General features: G+C 44.7%; 1 protein-coding gene across 11 annotated transcripts in view; it reads right to left on the reverse strand.

The window, feature by feature from the left end:
- The window catches only part of CADPS (calcium dependent secretion activator), a 205,224-nt gene that overhangs the window by 18,704 nt on the left and 164,557 nt on the right, over window positions 1-21,963 (reverse strand). For 6 of the 11 annotated variants that reach the window (XM_039734113.1, XM_039734112.1, XM_039734108.1 and 3 more), the window contains 6 exons: window positions 20,179-20,334; window positions 17,271-17,418; window positions 11,613-11,687; window positions 10,466-10,549; window positions 5,357-5,389; window positions 2,680-2,787 (listed from right to left, as the gene is read on the reverse strand). In XM_039734113.1, the coding sequence (XP_039590047.1) occupies window positions 2,680-2,787; window positions 5,357-5,389; window positions 10,466-10,549; window positions 11,613-11,687; window positions 17,271-17,418; window positions 20,179-20,334 (604 nt within the window). Of the gene's footprint in view, window positions 1-2,679; window positions 2,788-5,356; window positions 5,390-10,465; window positions 10,550-11,612; window positions 11,688-12,994; window positions 13,010-17,270; window positions 17,419-20,178; window positions 20,335-21,963 lie in introns of all 11 variants that reach the window. The other 5 variants (XM_039734102.1, XM_039734111.1, XM_039734110.1 and 2 more) reach the window with 1 other exon arrangement.

Consider the following 21,963-nt stretch of genomic DNA (forward strand, 5'->3'; position numbering starts at 1 on the left):
TCTGCTCCTGCCCTGCTCAGGACTGTGCAGAAAGGGGATGTAGCCCCACACTGTGAGTGTCTTTACTGGGACCCCATTGGGTGCACAGGACTTGCCTGCAGGCAGGTTTAAGCTGTTTGCTGCCACTGCTGTCCCTATTGTCATACAACAGCCTAAACTGGACTGAGATTTGGCCAGGGCAAGCCAGCACTGCTGCACTAAACCAGCTGAAGACCTGGCTGTGAAAGTGTTAATAATCTCATTGCCTGGACAAACTGCAGCTAAGAGGATTGTTCCCCTGACATGCTGGGGGAAGAAGGAACAAAATGAGGTCTAACTCTAATTTAGCTTCATAAATACAATGTTTGATTATTCCTCTTCCCTTTCTTATTAAAGAGGTAGTTATTACCTAAAATGTCCTCATAAAATAAGACCAAAAGAGCTTAAAGACCCCATGACCATGCTGCTTTGCTGGGTTAGGTGAGAGGGGCAAAAGGCTGCAGGGCTCTTTCTGAGCTCAATAACAGAGTTAAGCACTTTCTCCTGCCTTTACCCAAACATGGGTGAACACAGCACCAACTTAAACGGGGTCTGGTGACTCCCATGTAAACCCTGTGCTGGTATTGTTCCACCAGGAGCACCTGAGCCATGATGGGAGCTGACCACAGGAGCCAGCTCCTTCAGCTGCAGCCTGACAAAGACAATCCATGACTGCTCAAAACATAATTCCAAGTTTTAGGTGACAAGAGTTTGGCACAATCCATTCCCTCCTTTCAAAGCAACCGCCCCACAGCTCGCCCTGCTCACGGGCACACACTCACACACATGGGACACATGCAAACATGCCAGTAGCATTAGATCCCAACTCTGTCCCACTGGGATGGGAACAGGAATGGGAACGGCTCCCACATGCTTCAATTCCCACCTGCAGCCAGTGTAAAACAGGCAGAGCAATGTAAAAACCCCATCTTTGATTATTTAATTCCACATGGATCAGGGAGACTTGAGGAAGGCAGGGAGGGAAAGAAGGGTTTTGCATTTTTTGCTTTCCACCAAGGTAGCTGCTGTTTCATTTTTTAGTTCATGTCAACTGTTAATTTGTTTAAAATGTGGCTTGGTAAAACCAAGTATGAGTGGATCAAACTGAAATCAATATTTGTGTTAATTACAGCCTTTTGAAAATTGGAAATAATGGCCCAAATCGGTACAAACACACCAACTGTGAATCATAGGGAAAGGATGAGGGAAAAGGCAGTGTGGGCATTGAAAAGAACAGTCCAGATGAGCTCTGGAAATTTAACTGCTCGTGGAATAAATTTCAACACAAACGAGCAATGCACTCGCAGGCCCGCTGCAGATGGAAGCGACAGTCTTTTGTTTTATGTTTTGTTTTTTCTCCCCATGCCTGCTTGATGGGTGATTTGCGTCTGGTGCTCACGCTGCAAACTCTCCCTGGAGCGAGCACGAGCCGAGCCCGGAGGAGGCACTGCTGTGCTCTGTGCATGAATGAGGCATTCTCAGTGGATATGGGTCATGCTAGTAGATGTACACAGTAAGATTATTTGACTCTTAATTCATGCCACTTGATATAATGTGATAAAACATTTGACATGAGAGATAAGTTCCATTTTAATCTGGTAAGTTATGGCGAAAAGAGAGAGTGGGAATTGTAAAGGAAGAAGAGGTTTCTGAGGGACAGGTAATGTGCAGAAAGAGAAGTATTGAGTGAAGGAAGAGGTTGGCTGGGGAAAAAGCAGATTTCCCTGCACACTGAGGAAGCAAAAGAGTGAGTAAAGAAAGCACAGAAGGCTGTTAGAGTTCCAGAGCCAGGAGATTGAGACATGGCACTGCTGAGAGATGGAAAGAAGGAAAATAGGGAAAGAAGCTGCTTCAAACAGAAACTGAGATACGGACAAATTTCCTAGAGAGACTGAAACACTAATGCTGCAGTCTGGTCATCAACAGAAAACCTTTACTATAGAACAGCAACAGGGACAGAAAGGCTGTAACAAAACAAGAGCAACAGAAACAGAGATACTTTTGACATGCATCCAAACCTAAAAACTCAGGCATCACAGGTCACTGTTCTCTCACAGTCCAACAAACTGATCTTGTCCAACTGAAAATTAGCTGGGTCAGTTCCTACTGGCCATCTTAATCAAGGAGACCATGTGTCAAATTTACCTTTGGTGGCAGACACCACAACATGGTATCTTTATACCAAAACCCATTCATAATCAGCTCTGTTTTGATTAGCTTTTAAAATTAAAATTTAGTATGTTCAATTTGCTGTCAAGATTTGGAGGGCTTGTCAATGAAACAATGCAAAGTGTGCAGAAGAGGTGGCCCTTAGCAAACACATCTGCCAAAAACCTGGCTCAAATTTGAACAGTGAGAACAATGACTGAGATGTTCTGATACAGAGAAATTTACACAAGCTTAAACATATTAAAGAGCTCTCTTAGAAGACACTGTTTTTTTAAATCCACACACAGACTAAGACACAGTAGACTAGAGTAGAGATTTAAAGCAGGCAGAGAGCAGATACGAGCCTTAGTAAGAAAGAAGGGAAAGATTTATTTATTTTTTAAAGCTATAAGCAATAAATTTTCTCAAAATGTGACTTATCCTCCTGTCTTATTTTGTCACATTTTGGGTCTCTCCTGCTTGGTGTCCAAGGAGGAGAGGGCATTTACTTACATCAAATAACCTTTCTATATACATCTCCTCATTGACCTTATCACGCAGGACATCCTGAGAGTGGCGGACAAATGTCACATAGGCATCAGCAACATCCATTCCTGGCTTCTGCATGGAGGAGAGAAGAGAGAGAGAAAAACATGAATGGTGACACAGGGGCCAGCTTCTCTGTGCAGCCTCATCACGGCTTTTCCTTCTCGTCCACCTCCTGCTGTCCTCCTGCAGTTTGCCCTTTCCTTACCTGATGAACACTTACCTGATGTCACATTTCTACAGCTCTCTGCAGATTTTAACTGATTTTTAAAGAGTAACCTACAAGCATGCAAGAATTTGGGGATAACAGCATTGCTTTAAAGCAAACGGGAACTGAAGCAGCTGGATGAGAAAATACTTCAAAAAAAATTCTTGTTTGAGTTCACATTGCTTGATATATTGGATTCAAACTTACCTCAAATGAAACCCATTAAAATATGGTAACATGAGTCATTACAAGAGCTGCCACAAAACCTTAAATTTGTGTGGCACATTGTAAGTTTGTTAATAACTAGTGTCATTAGTTTCCATTACTGTGATTTACCTCAGATCACAGAGTATCATTTCTCTGCAAGATACGATTGTCAGCCGCTGTAAATTGAAGTTAGTTAACACATCCATGTAATTTCCAGGGTGAAAATGAGGACAGTTTGGAAAGCAGTAGGAAGGGAGTTTTTTAATACAAAGCAAACAATTATCAAGCAAAGGGCCAGTGCTTGGCCCTTGGGAAGGCAGTGACATTTCTTAACACCTACTGCAACAATGACAAGGTATTAATTTGAAAAACAATGAGGACAACACAGACGTGGCAGTAGTCAAGTGTTACACTTTCAAGCAATTTTCAGTCTGCTGATCGTGCCCATTCCAAGGCAGGATTAGACGGATGGGTTTGTACCGAGACAATTGGAACAGAATTGCAGAATTAGATTTCACTAACATTTGCAGAACTAAATTTAAGTGGTGGGTTTCTGTTCAACACCAGGATTTCCCCTCTGTCCTCCAGTCAAACAGGTTTTTCTTTCTCCTTCCCCTGGAAAGGCAGTGGCTCACGGACCATGGGGTGACCTCTGCACAGGTCTGGGAGCTGTGTGGTTCAGTTCATTAAAAATGTTCAGGCTGTCAAGGAAGCCTCTGTAATCTGGTTTCATTTCCAGGGGCAGGTGGGGAAACAACTGAAAACTAACTCAGGTGAAAGATTTCTGCTCTGATATACACAAAGAACTGCAGCATCTGTCTGGCTTTGAGGAGAGGAGCAGACCCTGCTGCAGACCTCCCAAGGTTGTCCAAGGTACAAAGCTTTTGGAAAAGCTTGAAAGGGTTACACAGCATTTTACTAAGACCACTTCCCTGGAAATGCTTTACTTTCGGAATACAGAGGCCTCAGAGAAGGCCATGCTTCGCCCTAGAAGTTACTTAAAATAACTGTTCTGTGTTCAAATTTCTGATGACTAAATATTTAAGATGCACTGAAACAACTAGGACATTTCATCTGAAGGACCTCCACATTTTCAGGGCAAGAAATAAATTCTGAGTTTTCCTTCCCAAGGCTCTCAAAATCTTGCTTTTATTACTCCAAGAGAACAGGATGCCAAGATCTGCACTGGGGTATTTTAAACCAAGCAACACTTCTTAGTATTCAAGAGTTTGTCTTTTCCATGCTAGGTTCAAGATATGATAATTTTGTAGGCAACATTTAGGTTGGGCTAAACGGCTGAAAAAAACCAAATGCAAATGATGTGGTCCAAGATGTCTGATAAATTTTTGACATTGTCATATGAGAACATGCAGAACAATACACCTGCATTACATACACATCATCAGACTGAACTGAGTTACTCTTGATTTCCACTGCCCAGTCTAACTGGGTGCAGGAACTGGTGTGGTATATTAAGATCTATTTTTCTGCATTTGCAGTTGCTCAGGATCTTTCTGCCTGTAAATGTTACAGTAACCCCTTATTCCAGCCAACATTCATATATTACACTTCAACTTAATTTAAATGTAAATTTCTGGCAAGTTAAGTGCTCTGTCTAAGAACATTAAGGGCTCTTTTCCTTATGAATCAAGGTCTAATTAGAGGAGACGATGTACAGTTTCCCTACACCAATTACAGAAAAATGGAAAAAATTATTTTCATTAACAATTTCCCAAACACATGTTGGTAGCTCATCACCATTTCCCCAAAGTAATAAAAAAGTCATTTTCCAAAAGAGTAAAATAAACCAACAATTAGAAGAACAAAAATAAAATAGATTAGCTAATGTGTTAGATGTGTGTTGGCTCAGTTCTAACATGTCTGGACTTTTTGTTTGGAAATTATACTGTATTTGTACAAGTCCAAATGAAGAATCAACAGAATGCACTGCTCCCATTTTTTTTTAAATGTGATTCAAGCCAATTGCATAAATATGGTACCTTTTTGACACCATCTGCAAATTGTTGCCTAAACAGCCTTATAGGTCTCCATAAGAGGGTAACTGCTCATTATTAACATAATGGAAATATCCTTTCCAGTTCAAATGTTAGAAGTATGAAGGCCCATGGCTCAATCTTGGCTGTTAATGCATAATGTGGGTTGCTACACATGCCATAAACCAAGCACGATGCAAATTACTATGACAGAAGTTGTTTAAATTTTGCTTACGGGTACATCCACGTATTTGGAAGCAGCCTTCACCTGTAAAAGGAACAAGAAGAGAGTTAACACCACCAGAACCTTTTCAGGTGTTTGTTTTTTTCTTTAAACTCTCTAAGACCATCTCCAGCCAAGACTTGGGACAACATAACGCTGAGTAGGTTGAAAAGGGTGATGAAACTCACTTTCCTGTCTAAAGCGGTGGTATTTTTGTTGTTGTTTTTTTTTTTTTTTTTTTTTGGAGAGGTAACTTTACTGCTGCTAAAGCTCTAATAGCAGCAGATGATAGTGTGGGAGTTGTGCTTCTACTTCAGTGAGCGGGGGAAGACGGGGTTCGTAAGAAGACATCGTTATTTTCTTCGGAGGCCTCGCTCTCCACCTGATGCCACGTGTCTCCCAAGGCACTGCATGTCTCTCCTGCTGGGAGCTGTATCCCAGGAGCAATGATAGCTCCCCTGGGAGCAGGGCCATGAGGCATGGTGAGGCTGGCAGGGGCCTGCACCAACCTAGACACAAGAAAGGACCCTAATTTTGCTCTCTTCCCATTGTCCTGCCCACGGTGTGCTTCCCCCAGTTGAACTGAGATATTGTCAAGACCAGGCTGGATGAGGCTTTGAGTAACTTGGATAGTGGATGGTGTCCTTGCCTGTGGCAGAAGGGTAGGAACAAGATGATTTTTAAGGTCCCTTCCATCCCAAACCATTCTGTGATGCTTTGCTAGGCTGTAGGTTTTCTGAGAAGTTTTGCACATGAATGCCTGTGGGTGGGCTAGTTGGAAAGTTGTGTTCACATTTCAAAACCTGTCCCTGTTGCCTTCACCTGCAGCCTCTCCCGCACTCACTTGTTCCTCCCCCACATCAGTGAATTCAAACCAAATTTTATTTTCCCTCTTGTTGCTGGCTCTGATGCTGACAAGAGCTTGCAGACCATGTTGGGGCAGTGTGCTCATGCCATGCCACAGAGAAGTACTCTGAAGCTTTTCTGCTTCCCAGACTGAACAGATACCTCATTTTCCCCTCATCTTCCTCCCTTTTTAGAAGATGCTGTTGGAGGGAGGGCATTAGAGATGGACACTGCACTCTGTGGTGTCATCTCAAGCTGGTGTGATCTGCAAGACCCCAAACTGACTTTGCCTGTGATTTTCCCTGCAGCAGGGTGCACGTTGCCTGGCGCGGGAGGCGGGGTGGCCCCTGACGTCAGGGCCAACTCTTCCAACTGAGCAGTGCCCAGCTGGCCACAGAGACCTTTTTCCCACTATAGCATAAGGCACAGTGTCTAGAAAGAGTATGGCTGGGATTTTCCACAACGCTTCTGCTTTTAATTAGGGTAAGCGTTGCCGGCCATCTTTGTTTGGGTGTAAAAGCTCACCTGCTTTTAAATATTTCTAAAGCTACCATTAAAACAGCCTAAATATAACACGCACACAGTTGCATCATGGGATGAATAAATTATGTGTCCCGAATGAGAGAATGAATGTATGTGTGAGACAGAATGTGAGAGTGGGTGGAAGCACTCATATGGTGTGTGTGGGGGGTGCATAATTAAGCACAATGAGGCGATACAAAAGACCAGACTGGTGGTAATTGCCGAGGTGAACGCGGCGAGCATTGGCAGCGCCCAGGCTGCCGAGCCGGGGGGCAAGAACAGAGGGAAGGGCAGGAGGAGGGCACCGAGTGCCTGCTGCTGCGGTGTGACCCCGGGTCTGCCTGCTGGAGAGGCTGCAGGGGGACGGGGCACGTCCCAGCATGTGAGTTTATGAAGGAGACAGCAAAATCAGCACCAGAGCAAACACTTGTCTTGTCTCCAGGTATTCCTGTTTCCAGCCAGCTGGCTGGACACCTTGCCCTGTCTCTGCATTTATCCTCACAACTTTCCTGGGAGTTGGTGAAGTGCTATCCCTTGCTCCTGTGGAATGGGAGTGGAGGAGCCTCAGCCTCCGTGCGTGAAGGCAGCTGGAGCCCATCCAGTGGATGCAGCTCCAGAAGAGCAGGCAGTCATGGCACACCCACACAGGCAGGGTGCCCATGCGAGCACCAAACCAGCAGTTTTTGAGCAGCAAAGCCCAACAACCAGGAGGAAAGCCTGGAAAACGATGTGGCTCAACAGCCTGCAGAACTCAAGCTGGGGTCCTTCCTGAGGGCTACACCTGTATCTTCAAATATCACATGGAGCTTGAAGCCAGGCAGAGGCAAACCTGCTAGCTGTGTGTGGATTTAGCACTCTTGGGTCCAGCTTAGCGCCACTTTCAAACTACCTTCTCCACAGCCAAGAGGCGACAAGAATAACTCAGCTTCCTGCGATCTCCTCCCTCCACCCACAAAAAAACTGAGCTGCTTCTTCTGCCCACTCTCCTTTAATCAGAATAATTACTTGTTTTTCTTTAAAGTCAGATTTGGCTACATTTAGTGAAATTTCCAAACTGCCGGATGTTGTGTGATTTTTGCTAGGCTGCCGTTTTTCACAAAGTATGTGACTTTGCCATGAAACATCTCAGTTTACCATACAAATTTTGCACAGAACAAAAATAAGATCTTTTACTTCTGTCTCCCTTGGGTAGCATGGAGTTTTTGGCTATAATTACCACAGGTGTAATGCTCTGCCTGCAGAGGCCATACAGATTACAGGGAATTTTAGCAGCTGGCATTCTTGTGAGTCAGTGGATCTGCACATGCAGACACACAGCCAGGGCCTGGGCTACTGCCGCCAAGATGCACTCAAATGTAGCAACAAACAGAAAAAAAAAAGTCTGGCCAAATTTAGAAGGGTGTTTTCCTCTCAAAGTGCTCTGCAAGGGGAAGTGGCTAGTGAGAATTTATTAGGACAACAGATGCATTAATTTTATCTTGAATTTCGAGGCAAGAATTGGAAATGAGGATATCCTACTAGGTGATAAAACTGTCTGTCACAAGACCCCCGAGTACATGTCACTTGCAGAGCGCCTGGAAAACACGCGACGAAAGAAGTTGGTGGAAGGGGGTGGGAGACTAATGCTTTCTGGAGCTCAGTGGCTTGGACCATCACACTTTGTTGTATTTGTTCAGACAGGGAAAACGTGGGAGGTGGTGCAAGCATGCTGTAACAAGAGAGAGATTCTGTATTTATCACTGCAAAGACTAAACACAGCAAGTCACATTACTACTGCAGGGAGAGGAGACTTGCTAAGCCCAGTGCCAAAGGGGTCAGGGCTGCTCCTCAGCCTCCTCTCCCAGTGGCTCCCAGCAAATATGGGGGCCAAAGCGAGAGACGTCCCTTTGTCAGGAAGGAGCAATCCTGCTCTTCTGCCATGTACCCAGCCCACTTGCTGTGGGCGAGGGACCAACACTTTCCTGGAGACATGCACACACCACGCACAGCAGCTATTTGGATACACATCCCTTCCTGACTGAAAACTCATGAAATCCAGGCTTTGGGACCATGTTTGAAGGCTGTGGGGCTGTTGGAGTGGGACAGCCTGTTTTGCTGCTGCTGGGGCAGTTAACTGTCACTAAGTGTGCAAGGAGCAGCAGAGAGGATGCCTGAACCCTGTGCACCCACGTGCTGGTCCTGACAGGTGCCCAGAGCCCAGGTGCAGCCAGGGCTTTGCTCAGCAATCAAAGGGAGCAGCACTCGGCAGTGTAAACAGTAGGATGTGGTGGGAGCAGCGCAGCACCAACCGAGGAACAGCTTGGATTCACGGGGAAGGAAGGGCTGCACATTACACTGTCTACACGGGCTGATGCTGGTACTTCCGATGCCTGGAAAGCTGCCGCCTCCACATCCTCTGCTGCTGGCACACAAGCATTTCCTAACCCTCCACAGCACTGGAATGAGGGGAGGTATCCAGGTATCCAGCCCAAGCCGTACCCTGCATCCCCTCAAGCATGGGTGAGCACAGCCCTGGAGCTGTAACCACACTGCGTTTATCCAGGGAGAAGAGCTGCACTGCAGGACAGTGAATGGAACACCCTCCCTTCCTGTCTTCTCTGAAGAACAAAGTGCCTCCAGCACACCTGAAAAGGCAGAATGCTTAGTTTGAACCCCACGGTGGTTCAGATAAGCTGCCAGACTGTGTACACAAAGCTGCCAAGAGCAGTTTCTTGCCTCTGCTGTTAAGCCTTCCTAAATCCATCTCCATTTCCAGATGGATCCTACAAACTGCCTCAAACTCAGCAAAAGGGCCCAAGAGTAGCAAACAGCAGACATTTGCAAGGAACTAAGACAACTCCAAAATGAGATTTTGGAAAGCCTTCCCAGTTTGCAGAGCAGTGCCTTCTGCCTCTTGCCCAGTCTCTGTGAACAAGTCAGTGCAGGAGAGGCTGCACATGAAGAACAGGACCAGGGTGTGAAATGTGAACACAACTTTCCAAGCAGCTCAGCCACAGGCATTCATGTGCACAAGTGTCTGTGAGCTGAGAGAAGTGAAGTCCTGCTTGCACAGAGACACTCCTGTAAACTTTCTGGCACATGTATTTTCAGAAGACCTTTGGAAATCAGCTGCCATGTGTTCATCCTAAGAAGCTGTCACAACACTTTTCTGGAATACAGCTCTGATTGTTAAACCATTTCTGGATACTGAGGCCAATATTGCACAGATATTGGTCTGGTCCTATACCTTGCTAGGAAATATGTGGTGAGCTGTGAATTGGTTCCTCAGTGCAATGGAGAAATTTGGCATTAGAAGCACCTTGTGCTTCGTGACCTCATGGCATTTCCCCTACCTTGCTCTCTTTTAGAAACACATAGTCACTCCCTAGATCTCCCTTATTTTGCTATTTATTATTTAATGGTCATTGTTATGGCCAGAAGACTGAGAGGAACACACCTGCCACGTGAAGTGGCAATGAAGCTAACTGCATGTACAGTGCAATGGTTTTTTTCATCTTCATATGTATCCTCTACAGAATAAACTTCACCAAGCTGAAGGATGGATGGAGATGGCTTTTCTCTGTGCATCCTGAATGTTTATGTACTGTATATCTGCATACAGGTTATCTATTCATGTGGGAGTTACAGTGATCAACACCACAGAATGGAAGAATTATTAGGTAGCTGATCTAGTCCTGGGACAGCAGGACGTTACAACTCAGGAAAAAAAGAGAAAAAAAAAAGAAAAAGAAAGGAAATATAATCTGTACTTACAGTAAATGACAGGAATGAAGAAAACAAAGTCCCTTCATCATATCTAGACAGTTTGGCCAAGACTCCTTCCAAAATGGTGACAAACTACAAAGACAAAAAATACTGCAATTATTTTTAATAGTTCAACAAGGGTGTAAAAATCTGCATCATCTTTAAAGGAGCCAGTGGACCTCTCAGCATTGCCAAAGGAAAGGACCACCTCTCCCTGAGCACAGTGGGCAGGGAGTGGGGATAAAGGAGTGCTTCCTTTTGGGTGCTGTGGTGCACCTCTTGGTGACTGGGAATCCCCCCTCAGTGTCCTGGGTGGTGCAGGGGACAGGAGGTGGGTGCAGTGTGTGTGTGGGGAATCCAGCAGAGCCTCCCTGGATGGGGAAGGCTGTGGTTCCTGCTCCCTGTATGCAGTGGCAAGCACGCAGCTAGCTGGGTATTCTTGCAGAGAATTGAACTGGCATATGTTGGCGGATTATGTTTAAAGGTCTCCACTGTATAATAGGGATGACTTGTTCTCAGAAAGTTTGAAACTAGAGGAAAACACACCCCACCATCTTTCTCCTTACATACCAATTCCCCTTCGTGTTAGCAGACCTACACAACCACCCAAGGGGAATGCTGGCAGCTAAGCTACAGAAGCTGACTCCGATGAAAAACAATTTCCAAACAATTAAACCTGACATTTTGGAATGTATTTCCCACTACTGTCATCTCTAAATTAATTTCTTAGAAGAGCATATGGTGATCTTGCACAAGATGAGCTATTTTGTCCACACAACCTCATGCGTAGGAGTGGTGGCCACCTCTGCATGCCACCCCAATGACTCTGCAGCAGCATTTAGCAGTGCCACCCCCTGACTGCAGCTACCCCAGAGCCGTGGGGTGATGCTGACCATGGGGCGTTACCCCATTAAACTAACAGCCATTCCTTAAAGCCACTTCTGGCCCAGTATGGCAATCCTGCTAGCAGAGTACTACATCTTATGCAGGTCATCATCAACAAAGAGTCACCATGAAAGGACTGGGAGATGTATGATCCTGCCTGCGAGAAACAAGAAGCCAATTCAACATCCTAATGTGTCACATTTTAATGGAAATGCACATATTAAAGATGCAACGTTAACAGTGAATCACTTCACCTGAAGCCGAGGGTTACCTTTGCCACTAGGAGTGTTATCATTTCTTTGACGGTTTCCTCAATTAGTTCATCTATTTTTGAATGGTACTGGTGCTAAAGAAAAATAAAAGGAGAGGGGGAGGAAAATATTAGCATTGATCACAGCCAACAGCTCTACACTTGTCAGTCTCTTCCCTTGGTAAGCCAAAATAAATAGTATTAAACCAAATAATTATGCAGCTTATTACCCTGGGCCCCACTGCAGCGGCCAGTGGCTACTTACAGTTGTAGGAGAGACCTTGAATTCAGGAGAATCCTGCATCAGTTTTGAAGCATGGGCAAACCCTGCCCTGTGTGCCCGCAGCTCTGGGAGCCATGCGTGGAGGGGAGGCTCTACCATCCCTGTGAGAACAGCACCCAGTGCTCCTAGACATTCTGACTGCTCCACTTCTGTGGGCATTATCCTGTCCTGGCAAATGGATTGCAGCAGGCAGTGGGATACACCTGCTGCTGGAGGGGAACAGGCAGCCCCTTCCAAGGGCACCACAAACCACCCAGCCCTTGGCATGGCAATGGGGAGGATGTGCTGCTCCAGGAGAGCTTGCAGAGGGCTCAACCACTGGGAATGGTGCAGCACCCTTCCCTCCTACTGCAGCAAAGCAGCTGAACCTGTGTTACCCTGGGCTCAGCAGGCACATGGCTCAAGTTAAGCACTCGTTCCAATGCTTTGCTGCTTTGTACTGTGAGATAGATTTAGAAACCACCCAACAAACCAGCAGGAGCCTTTTTGTCCCATGTAAAAGCCAGCAGGCAGTGCAGCCCCGAGCCCCGGGCAATGGCAGATCCTGTGGCAGTAGCTCAGCACTGGCTGACCAAGGCATGTGCCTGCAGCACCAGCGTTTCTGAGTCTCCAACCCAATTTCTGCACATGCCAAACCTTGCTTAGCTTGGGAGCTCTGATGCAATCAGCTGCAATATGGCTAGAATAGGTACTAAAATACAGTCTTCTACTAATTTAGAAAAGACCTGTTTCCAATACAAGATTTAATTAGTGAAAACATACAGTATATTCTTATTTTCAATGGACTGAGAAAATACTGATTATGACTGCTTTCCAACACAAAACATTTGATTTTTCAGTCAAACATTTCAAGCACTGGTGCTAGTCACTATATTCATTACCACTTGGCATTAATATTGTTTTAAAATGTTAACATCAAATCACATTGAAAGAGACAAATCTGCTTTAAATACTAATCAGACTTTGGGAAGGAAGACTGTGAGGGCTTTACAAATGCTAGCTGCTGGTCTCAGTGTCTGATCGGTACTCTGAACTGCTCTACAGTTTGGGGATTTTTTCTACGGCAGTAACATTAATATAGGAATTTGGGAAAAAGAAAATAAAAGTAGGACACACTTACCCACTCTTTTGCAAACTTTTCAGATGATTGGGGACAGAAATAAAGAGGAAAGTGCAAAAGACAGGAAAAAGAACATATGAAGATAAACAATAAATAAACCAAAATCTTTTAAAAAAAGAGACGTATGAGAACAGCAGCATCATGCACAGAAACAATAAGCAATGGAAAATGAAATGGGGTCAAAACCTCCTTTCGCTGAAATACCAGAGATCGCTACCTGTAGGATTTGGTGGCAGCAAAACAGCGGGAAGGGACCGGATTGTAGCTGACACCTGGCGCTCTCTTAGGTTTTGTTTGGCTCCGGAGAGGAAGGGAACCGGCTGTCGACAGGCAGGGTTCAGCCTCGGGGCAGCCGCACAGCCCTCACCGGGGCGGCAGGGCCAGGGCAGGGGGCATGGCACAGCACGCCCAGCCCGAGGCCTGGCTGGGGGCACTCAGAGCCTCACCTGGACACGGGGACAAACCGGCACCGCCACGCCACAGGCTGCGATCTGCTGGGCCCACGCGGGGGAAAACATACACGAACAAGCGGGTGATACTTGCATTGGCAGCTCCCATTCCATGTCCTGCTTTGCAGGTCAAGACATACACAAGTCCCTTACGGGATCATAGTTATGATTGATCTTTAATGCAGAGCTAGGCCTTATCGGCTCCCAGGATTGACCTGGCCTTTCCCAGCACAGCTAGAATGAAGCTGTGGGGTGACAGGGACCTGTAACAGCTTGGTACAGGTAGAAGCTGCTGATGTGCTTGGCAGACACAGCCAGGACTTCCTAAGGGAAATGGAGAAGGGGTTGTGCATATATTGGGGTGTCTCTCCCATCATGTTTTCCTTCTGCAACTGCATTTTCTGTGTGTGTAAAACTTTGCAAACAAGTATTCAGCTAACTGCTTTCATCATGTAAGTCATGAGTTTGAATTCAATCATGACTAGCTATGTGCAAAGCAATTCACTGTGAAATGCACTGACTGATGCATGTTCAATAACAAGCTTGTTTCAAAAGCAAATAAGAGCCCCAATGGAATAAAACCACAGCTCTGAGAGCAGGACAGGAGCCTGTGCATGCACCAAGGTGGTGTAGCAGTACCCTGAGCGCTCATTCCCATCGCAGCCGCAATCCCCAGGGCAGGGTGAGCCTGGTGCCCTGGCAGTGACCATGCAGGACAGGGCCTGCCCCAGGCAGCCACAGCCATGTGCACCCTGTGCCACCAGTGCCACCAGTGCCACAGCCCCAGCTCCACCTCAGGAGGGGGAGCCTCGGCCAGGACAGGGTCAGAGACGGCGGTGGTTTGGAAAGCGAGCGCCTGGTGCTGCTACAGATGCCTGGCTCGCAAAACCAGCAATTCCAACAGCTCCTTCTACATTCCTCATGGAAACACTCAGGGTTAAAGATCGCAGAGCTGGTTTGCTTTACCCAGCATAACCCCCACTCTTGATCGAGTTCATCATAGCTTTCTATTAGCTCAATTATTACAATCCATAATCAGTGCACTACAATGATTCAACTTGACTTTATGTGATGAGTATCTTGCCTTGTCATGTAACAGATTGTGTGTATGTTGTATTTCTCTAAGGACCATCTGACCTTAGATATTAAATAGAAACATACTAGACCAACTGAGAAACATTTAATACATACATTTATCCCCTTAGATGTATTAAAAATTCAGAGGAAAAATAAATATTTAAGATGGTAAAGTATGTTTACCAAATGTTTTAACAGCTGCCTTTAGAGACAAGGAAATGGAATGAAATGATGGGTGTTTGTTTCACAGGGTAATGCTCGCAAAACGCATTCAAGTATCTGCTAAAGTGAGTGTGGCTGAAGGTAGAGTGAAAGGGAAGGCCTTTGGGGTGGGAGGGAACCCACAGAGCAAGGTCAGGTCTAGGCAAGGAAGGTGCTGAGAGTCTCTCCTCAAATACAGATTGAACTGCCAGAAAAATAAGTGGTTTGTTTCTAACAAAAATGTCATCTCTGGTTAGGTCTGGGCCAAAGGCCTTGCCTGAGCTCTGTGGTGGGCAGTGTGAGCCCTTTTTGCTATTGTTAAACTGTCTGCACAGGGACACAGGCTGGAGGAGCCATGTGCCAGCTGGGGCACTGATGGATGGTCCCATCACTGAGTTTCTGTCCCTCACTGTCTGTTCCTTCCTCCCCTTGCTGACCTGTGCAGCTGCTACACACCAGAGATGGGGGGACAGAGGGACTCAATGAGGCACAGACCCAACTCCCCATATTTCTGAGAAGGACACAGGCTGGAAACCCAGGTTCCCATGCCTCTGCTGCATATCAGACTGTCTCATAATTTCTAGTGGCACTGGAAGAGGCAGGGTGCCATTTTGTCCTCCTCCCAGGTTATACTGACAGAGCTATATGGGAATTTTTACCCCCCTCTGCCTGACCATCTTGGCACACAGGTTTAGACAGCTTCAAGAAGAGGAGATGGAGATAGCCAAAACACAGAGTGGCACGAGTGAATGGAGGGGGAGGTAGTAACACTACTTAAAAGAAAAAAAAAAGAAAAAGGGAGGGTGTATAAAATACTGCAGCCCTAAATGGTAACCTATGCACCAACAATTTATGTCTTCTTTACAGGTACCATTAGTTTAGCTATCTGTTAAAAACCTCACGTCCCAGCAACTGCTGCTTGCCACAGGGGTTCGGCTGTCTCGGAGCTGCTGCACCAAACACCTCCTGGAAGTGGCCCAGGCAGATTTGCAGCTGATCCTGGCTGCAGCCCAGGAGGAACCACACAGCCACCTCCTCCCCTGTCTCCTGCAGTCTGAGTCAGGCTGAACCTGCAGTGGGACTGATGCTCAGGATTTGGAAGAAACAGGCAGCATCATAAGTCAGCATGGAAAGATGCAGTGAGTGCCTGGGCACACGATACCCAGGCACAGCACTGATGTGATCAGTCTTGGGCCATCTGAATGCTTAACCTGACAGTTTAATGAATGCCTCCTCTGTCTTCATGATCTCCAAAATCTCCCTGTCCCCAGGGACTGTGCCAGTATAAGGGTTTGATCCTGGTTTGCAGTGGGAAACATCACAAACATGAACCTTTGCAGCTGACAGGGTAGATGCTGCAGCAGCTGCAGGCTGAGGGATTTGGGGAGACACATGGGTATGAATATGGAACAGAAAATGGTAGAGAAGTTCATGTCCAGGCCTGGACAACAAAAGCCCACTCAAGATCTGCTCCAGTTGATCTGGAGGACAAGGGAAGACCTGATGATGGGCAGTATGAAATTTCTTACAAGGTGCATGTTACAAATAAAATGTCAGAACTGAAATATGTATAAGAAAAATAAAAAGAACAGCTGAATCTGATCCAAACACCACTGACATCAGGGCAGAGAGCCCTGCTACATCCAGCGGCCTTTGGAGCAAGTTCTTTCAGAGGAACAAATTGAAGTGAACAACTGAAAAAACACAGGAACAACTAGCAATGATTCACTGCAAAATCTGACCATGGAAAGCTGTAGTGAAAAGGCTTATCTAGGAAATGCTGACAAGCAGCGGACTAGGTGAGCCAAACAGTATTTGTGAATTTATTCTAGACTGGTATATGAATATTCAATTTGGCTTGAAGTCACTGGAGCAAAATGAGCATTCTGATGCATTTAATTCATTCCAATTTGCCATGTCTTTCTAATTCATAGGTCAATTCACAGAAACTTCAACCTGCAACTATGGCTTCAGAAGAAAATAAAAATCAGCAATTAATTAAAACAGGATTGTTATTTGGGAACTTGAGTCATTATGAACCTGGAAATCCAGAATGATCAAGTGTGCTGATTACAGCCAGTACTCGAGGAAGGCAAAGCAGCCGGAATTTCAATCTACTTTTGGAAGTTCTTTATTTTTGTGGTTTGGGTTTTTTTTTTCCCTTACATGCATCACAGCAACAACTTGGCAGTTCTGTTTTCCTTATGTTTGTCTACAGAAAATAGCCATACACAGAAAGTGTGTTGCTGACACCTGGCTCCAAGGTGCAGTTAATGACTCAATTTATATGGTCATCATGCAACAACCAAGCTTGAGAGATACCGTATGCATACCACAGTCCTTGCAAAAAGCCACTCCTAAGTGACAGGGATTCCGAATGTTTCTATTCATTAGATTTGAGAGCAACCCCCTGTACATTCATCTGCACACTCTCTATGGAAGGCTAAATCCACAAACGATACAACGTCTCTGAAACGAGCACAACAGGAGACAGGAAATTTCATGACATTGCCTTTAAAAGCTGTGAAAGGAAGAACCTGCATTTTTACCTCTTGGCCCATTTCCATACTGCAAAGCTTTGTAGACTGAGCTTTGGCATCCACCATGACATTAAACATGGTGCATATTGATTGAGGGACTCGGAAATCTGTTGATCGGCTGGTTTTCTGCAGTTTTACTTCAAATGCAATCCTTGTTCTGTGAAGGAAAGTAGAAGAAGATGTTTCAGTCGCTTTTAAACATACTAAGCCAATAATAATAATAATAACTTGAAACAATACTGAGAGGAGTTTGAGAGCCAGAAAGCTGAATGCTGCTGGGAGTGCCACAGTGCCATTGTTACAAATGTGTTTTTTCTAAAAATGATTTTCCTGTTTTAAAAGAAACCCCCTTTCCAGAATACAGACTATTTATAAAGTGTTCAGCAGTTTCAGGGAAACTGTGACTCTCTTATGTTTGATAAACAGTGTGATGATGTTACAAACAGCAGTGTCAATGCACACCTTTAATTTGGTTGCATTAGCTGATTGATAACCACACCCTGCTGCACCAAAGGAAGCTCCTATTGCTCCCTGATATCAACTACAACTCCTTCATTGCTTGACTGGCACTGCTAGATCATTGCATTTACAGTGATTTATAGTATTTGCTTGCTGGAAGTTCTTAATTGTCTTGTAAGTTCACATAAGTGGTTTCCCTGCACCACAAACATTCACCAGAATATATCTGCAAAGTATGCACAGGCACAGGCATGTGCAAATGAACACACCTGCATCACACACCTCCCCATTCTCCTGAGGTTTCACTGAGATCAAATCTGGCACCCCTGGCAGTAACAAACTATGATACACCAAAACCTGTGTTAGGCCAAAACCTACAAAATCTGATCCTGTGTCATTTAAATACCAAGACATTTGTGAGTCTAACAAGGGAAAGCTTTCCAGTGTGGTGGGCATTGCCTTGACTTTTTCAGAGCCCCTCTTCATATTCCAGAGGTATTTCACTAATCTAACCTAACATAGCACAATTATCACATCACACAGAATCTGCCAATAAATTAACATAGGAGCATCAATTTAGAAATAACAAATAATATCAGCTGCAGCTCAGGAATAATTCTGAACTTTAATAATCCCCCAAGGGTTATGCAAATGAAAACTCATTTACGAATGTGAAGCTCCCATTCTGGGGACCAGATCTGAGCTGGTATGTAGGTCCTTCTGCCTGGATTTATTAGTGAACAGGCCTTCCTTGCAAGGGCTGCTTTCCTGACAGCCCCGAAATACAACCCAGTGCGGAAGGCAGGGTGGCTCCTCCATGGATCCAACAGTTCAGAGACAGACGCGAAGAAAAATGTTGTGTCAAACTGAAATTGCTAAAGAAACCTTAGCCAGGCCCTGTTTGCAGGTGATATAAATAGGGAAGGCAGCATATTGGTTTACATCAGCAATGGCATTTGAACTGATTTAATTACCAGTGCCAGATTTAGCCTGGACTCGGGGACTAGAATGTTGATAATTACTGAAAGGACCCAAGGAGACTGGGATTTTCCATCTCCTCATGGAAAGGGGCATGTTCCTACTTACTTATGCTCACAACCATTATATATAGTTGTACCAATACAAGCTGGGCCAGGTTTTTACAGAGGGGCAATACATTTGTAGAAAGGTTGAGGCAAATCAGGGAAAAAAACCACCTGGCTTCCAGGCACACAAGCTCTTCTTTAGATGCACCTGGAAATTTGCTTATTTTTCCCAGTTATCTCAGCTGAGCTAACTTGTTCTGATTTTTACAGATCATTGCAGCTATAACTGTGCTGTAGGGACAGCAAAGGGGCCTTAATTCCAAGAGAAAAAAAGAAAAAAGAGAAAATAAGTTTTGCTGGTGGTGCTGGAGCAGAGCAGAGAGCAGAGCTCCAGCACTGAGTTTTCTCCTAAAGGACAGCCTGACAAAACTCAATGTTTGTGCCAGACACAAGACCAAAGATAGGCTGCTGCAACAAATTGCTCTATGTCAAAGACATTAAATGCAATACATCTCATTGCACTTGAAATGCACTAGGGTTTATTCCAGAATGGTGAGAGAACAAGCCTCAAGCTATCTGCCTTCCTGCCTGCATCTCAGGGATTGAATGTGCCTTCCCCTGTGCTGACACTGCACATCCAGGCTAGTGAGGATTGTACTGAAAATAAATGCCACACTCACACTTGCAGAGTGGCCAGGAAAGTGTGGGACAGAACAGCCACATCACACACTGCAGTTAATATTAGCATGTATTGGCTATATTTGGCATCCATTTTTTCTCTGGTTCATCTCTTTGTCTATGAATTCTTGCACAACGAAATACCAAGTTCGTTTTTTCTTCTTGCCTCATTATCTCTGATGCAAATGGACATAAATTGCAGTGGAAAAGTTGGAAATTTAACTTCAATATTTTGCTTTCAAAATGACAGCTGCCAGTATGTCTAAAAGTTGCTTAAAGATATCTCTGTTTTGGAAGATCTGCAGGTAACTATGCTATAATGTGGCTGATGATACAACAGCTTTTCCAATCAACGGCAGACGTGAAACCTGTGTGCCAAGCAACACACTATCCCACTTTTAAAAGAATTTTTTTCTTGTTTTTTTTTTTTTTTTCATGTATCTGTGCTTTTTAGGTGGGTGCTGGGATCTTTCTTATGGCTATGCCGTTAGCAGTCAGCATCATCATACCAACCTGCATTTACAAAGATCTGACCTCACGTGTGGCACTGAAAATAAGTAATTACCTACAAAGCCCAGAAGAATGGGTGATTTATTGACTTATTATGAATAAGCACTCAGTCTCAACACACAAGTGCCTGCTTGGGAGAGTCCACAATTCACAGCAATGGGGTGAATTCCAGTTTTAAGGTGGAATAGCTTTGCATCCTGTGAGCTCTTGTGAGAAACATGCCAGGCCCCCTCGTGGGCACCCACCTTTTCACACAGGACTCGATCATGTCACTCGCCATGAGCTTCAAGCGCTGCTCCAAGTGCTTCCCAAACTCCTCCTCAGGCCAGTGCAAATCCCGAATGAAGGTCTGTAGGGCATCAAGTTTCCAGAACATATCTTCTGAGGTGCCTGATCCATTGCTGGCAGGGCAAAATGAGAACAAAAGTCAGAAGTGGCATCAGGGTCTTGGCAACCTGATGTGGAGACCATTCCTGCAACAAGTGTAAGGCAGACAGCAGTTTCATACACAGGACAACGTTGGCCATCTCCACCATCAGGATTTTGAGTTTTACCATACAGTTGCCTAATCTACCTTGCTGTCATCACCCACAAAACTTTCCAGACCAGATGAGTAAGACAACATCATGAGTTACACACATTAACGGGAAGAACGTGTGTATGGTAAAAATCAGCCTTAGTTAATAACCACATTAAAGTATGTGATTATTAAGAATTAAGGCCAGGAATTGTGGGAGAAAATCCTTGATCAATAATAACTGCCATACTAGGCTGTATGTAGTTATTAAGATTTAGGGTTTCATGCAATTCTCCCCCCTCCAAATTATATCTTGAGTTTGTCTTGTCCCCCAGTGTGGCCCCGTTTCCAGGTAAGGGACAGTGCTAACAAGTGGTGAGCGAGGACACACTTTATCTCTTGAACAGCTGAAAAAAAATTGGGGTAAGTCAATTGAGCTAAGGGTACATCTCATATCCAGGAGTTTCGGCAGGATTTACTGCTGCACCTTTTTCTTTGCAAAGGCAATTACAGGACAACAAATTTACATTTTTAAAAATTTATTTTGCAACAACTTTGGTCTGCCACAAAATTCTCAATTTCTTTCCCAAGCATATATTCTTGTACCCACACCCCTGCCCAGATGGAAGTCTTTAGTCCTGCAGTGTGTAGCTACACCAGCTCTTTTCACAGTATAATTATATCTCAAACCTCCACTTACAGAATAAAAATACAGGACTGGATTGCACTCTGTTTGTGCACAGAAATTTATGCATCTATAACCCTTTTCTCTCCCTCTCTTCTTCTCCCTCACTTTTTTTTTTTCCAGAACAATTACCAAGGGAGCTTCAAGAGTTTCAACCCCCTCCTCGCATACCACTAATGCTAACACAGTAATTTATAAGATATTTAACACACCATGCATTACCACTTGTGCTGACATCATCTATAGAAACAGATGAGGGAGGGTGTTTCTATTGTGACAGATGCCAGCTGCATTGAGTTAATGCTAGAGGAGCTGGGAACTAATGCAAACAGGGCTACTCCCAGGTGAGAACTGTAATCCCAACATGCCAGAGGGGTCCTGAGGGAGCCTGGGCTAGCAGAGTCAACAAGATAAAGAATGAATAGTCTTGGTTGTAGGAGAAACGTATCTGACACTAAGCAACAGGTAACATGTCCTTGATGGAGGGGAAGGGTGAGTAAAAGGGAACCAGGGAGATGAAAAGATAAAGAATCAGGCATTTGCTTTTGCCAGGGGACCAATTTGGACAACAGTCTCACATATTCATCTACCAAGAGTTTTTAGTTCAAACCTGTGCTTGGGTGTAAGCAAGCTTTAACAATCTAAACCCAGTTTTGGAACTGCATTGATTTACATTTTAAGTGCTTTAATGTGTACAAATACAATAATTGGTATTTACTACAGCAATATTATGACATCCATTTGGTTTCAAAATTTTTGAAGAATTATTCTCAGTCTTTTTCTCACTTTTGATTAGGGCTCCATCCAAGTAAACAATATAGTATATTC

This window comes from Passer montanus, unplaced genomic scaffold, assembly GCF_014805655.1.
Source record: "Passer montanus isolate IOZ18808 unplaced genomic scaffold, ASM1480565v1 scaffold9, whole genome shotgun sequence".
NCBI classification, from domain to species: Eukaryota; Metazoa; Chordata; class Aves; order Passeriformes; family Passeridae; genus Passer; species Passer montanus.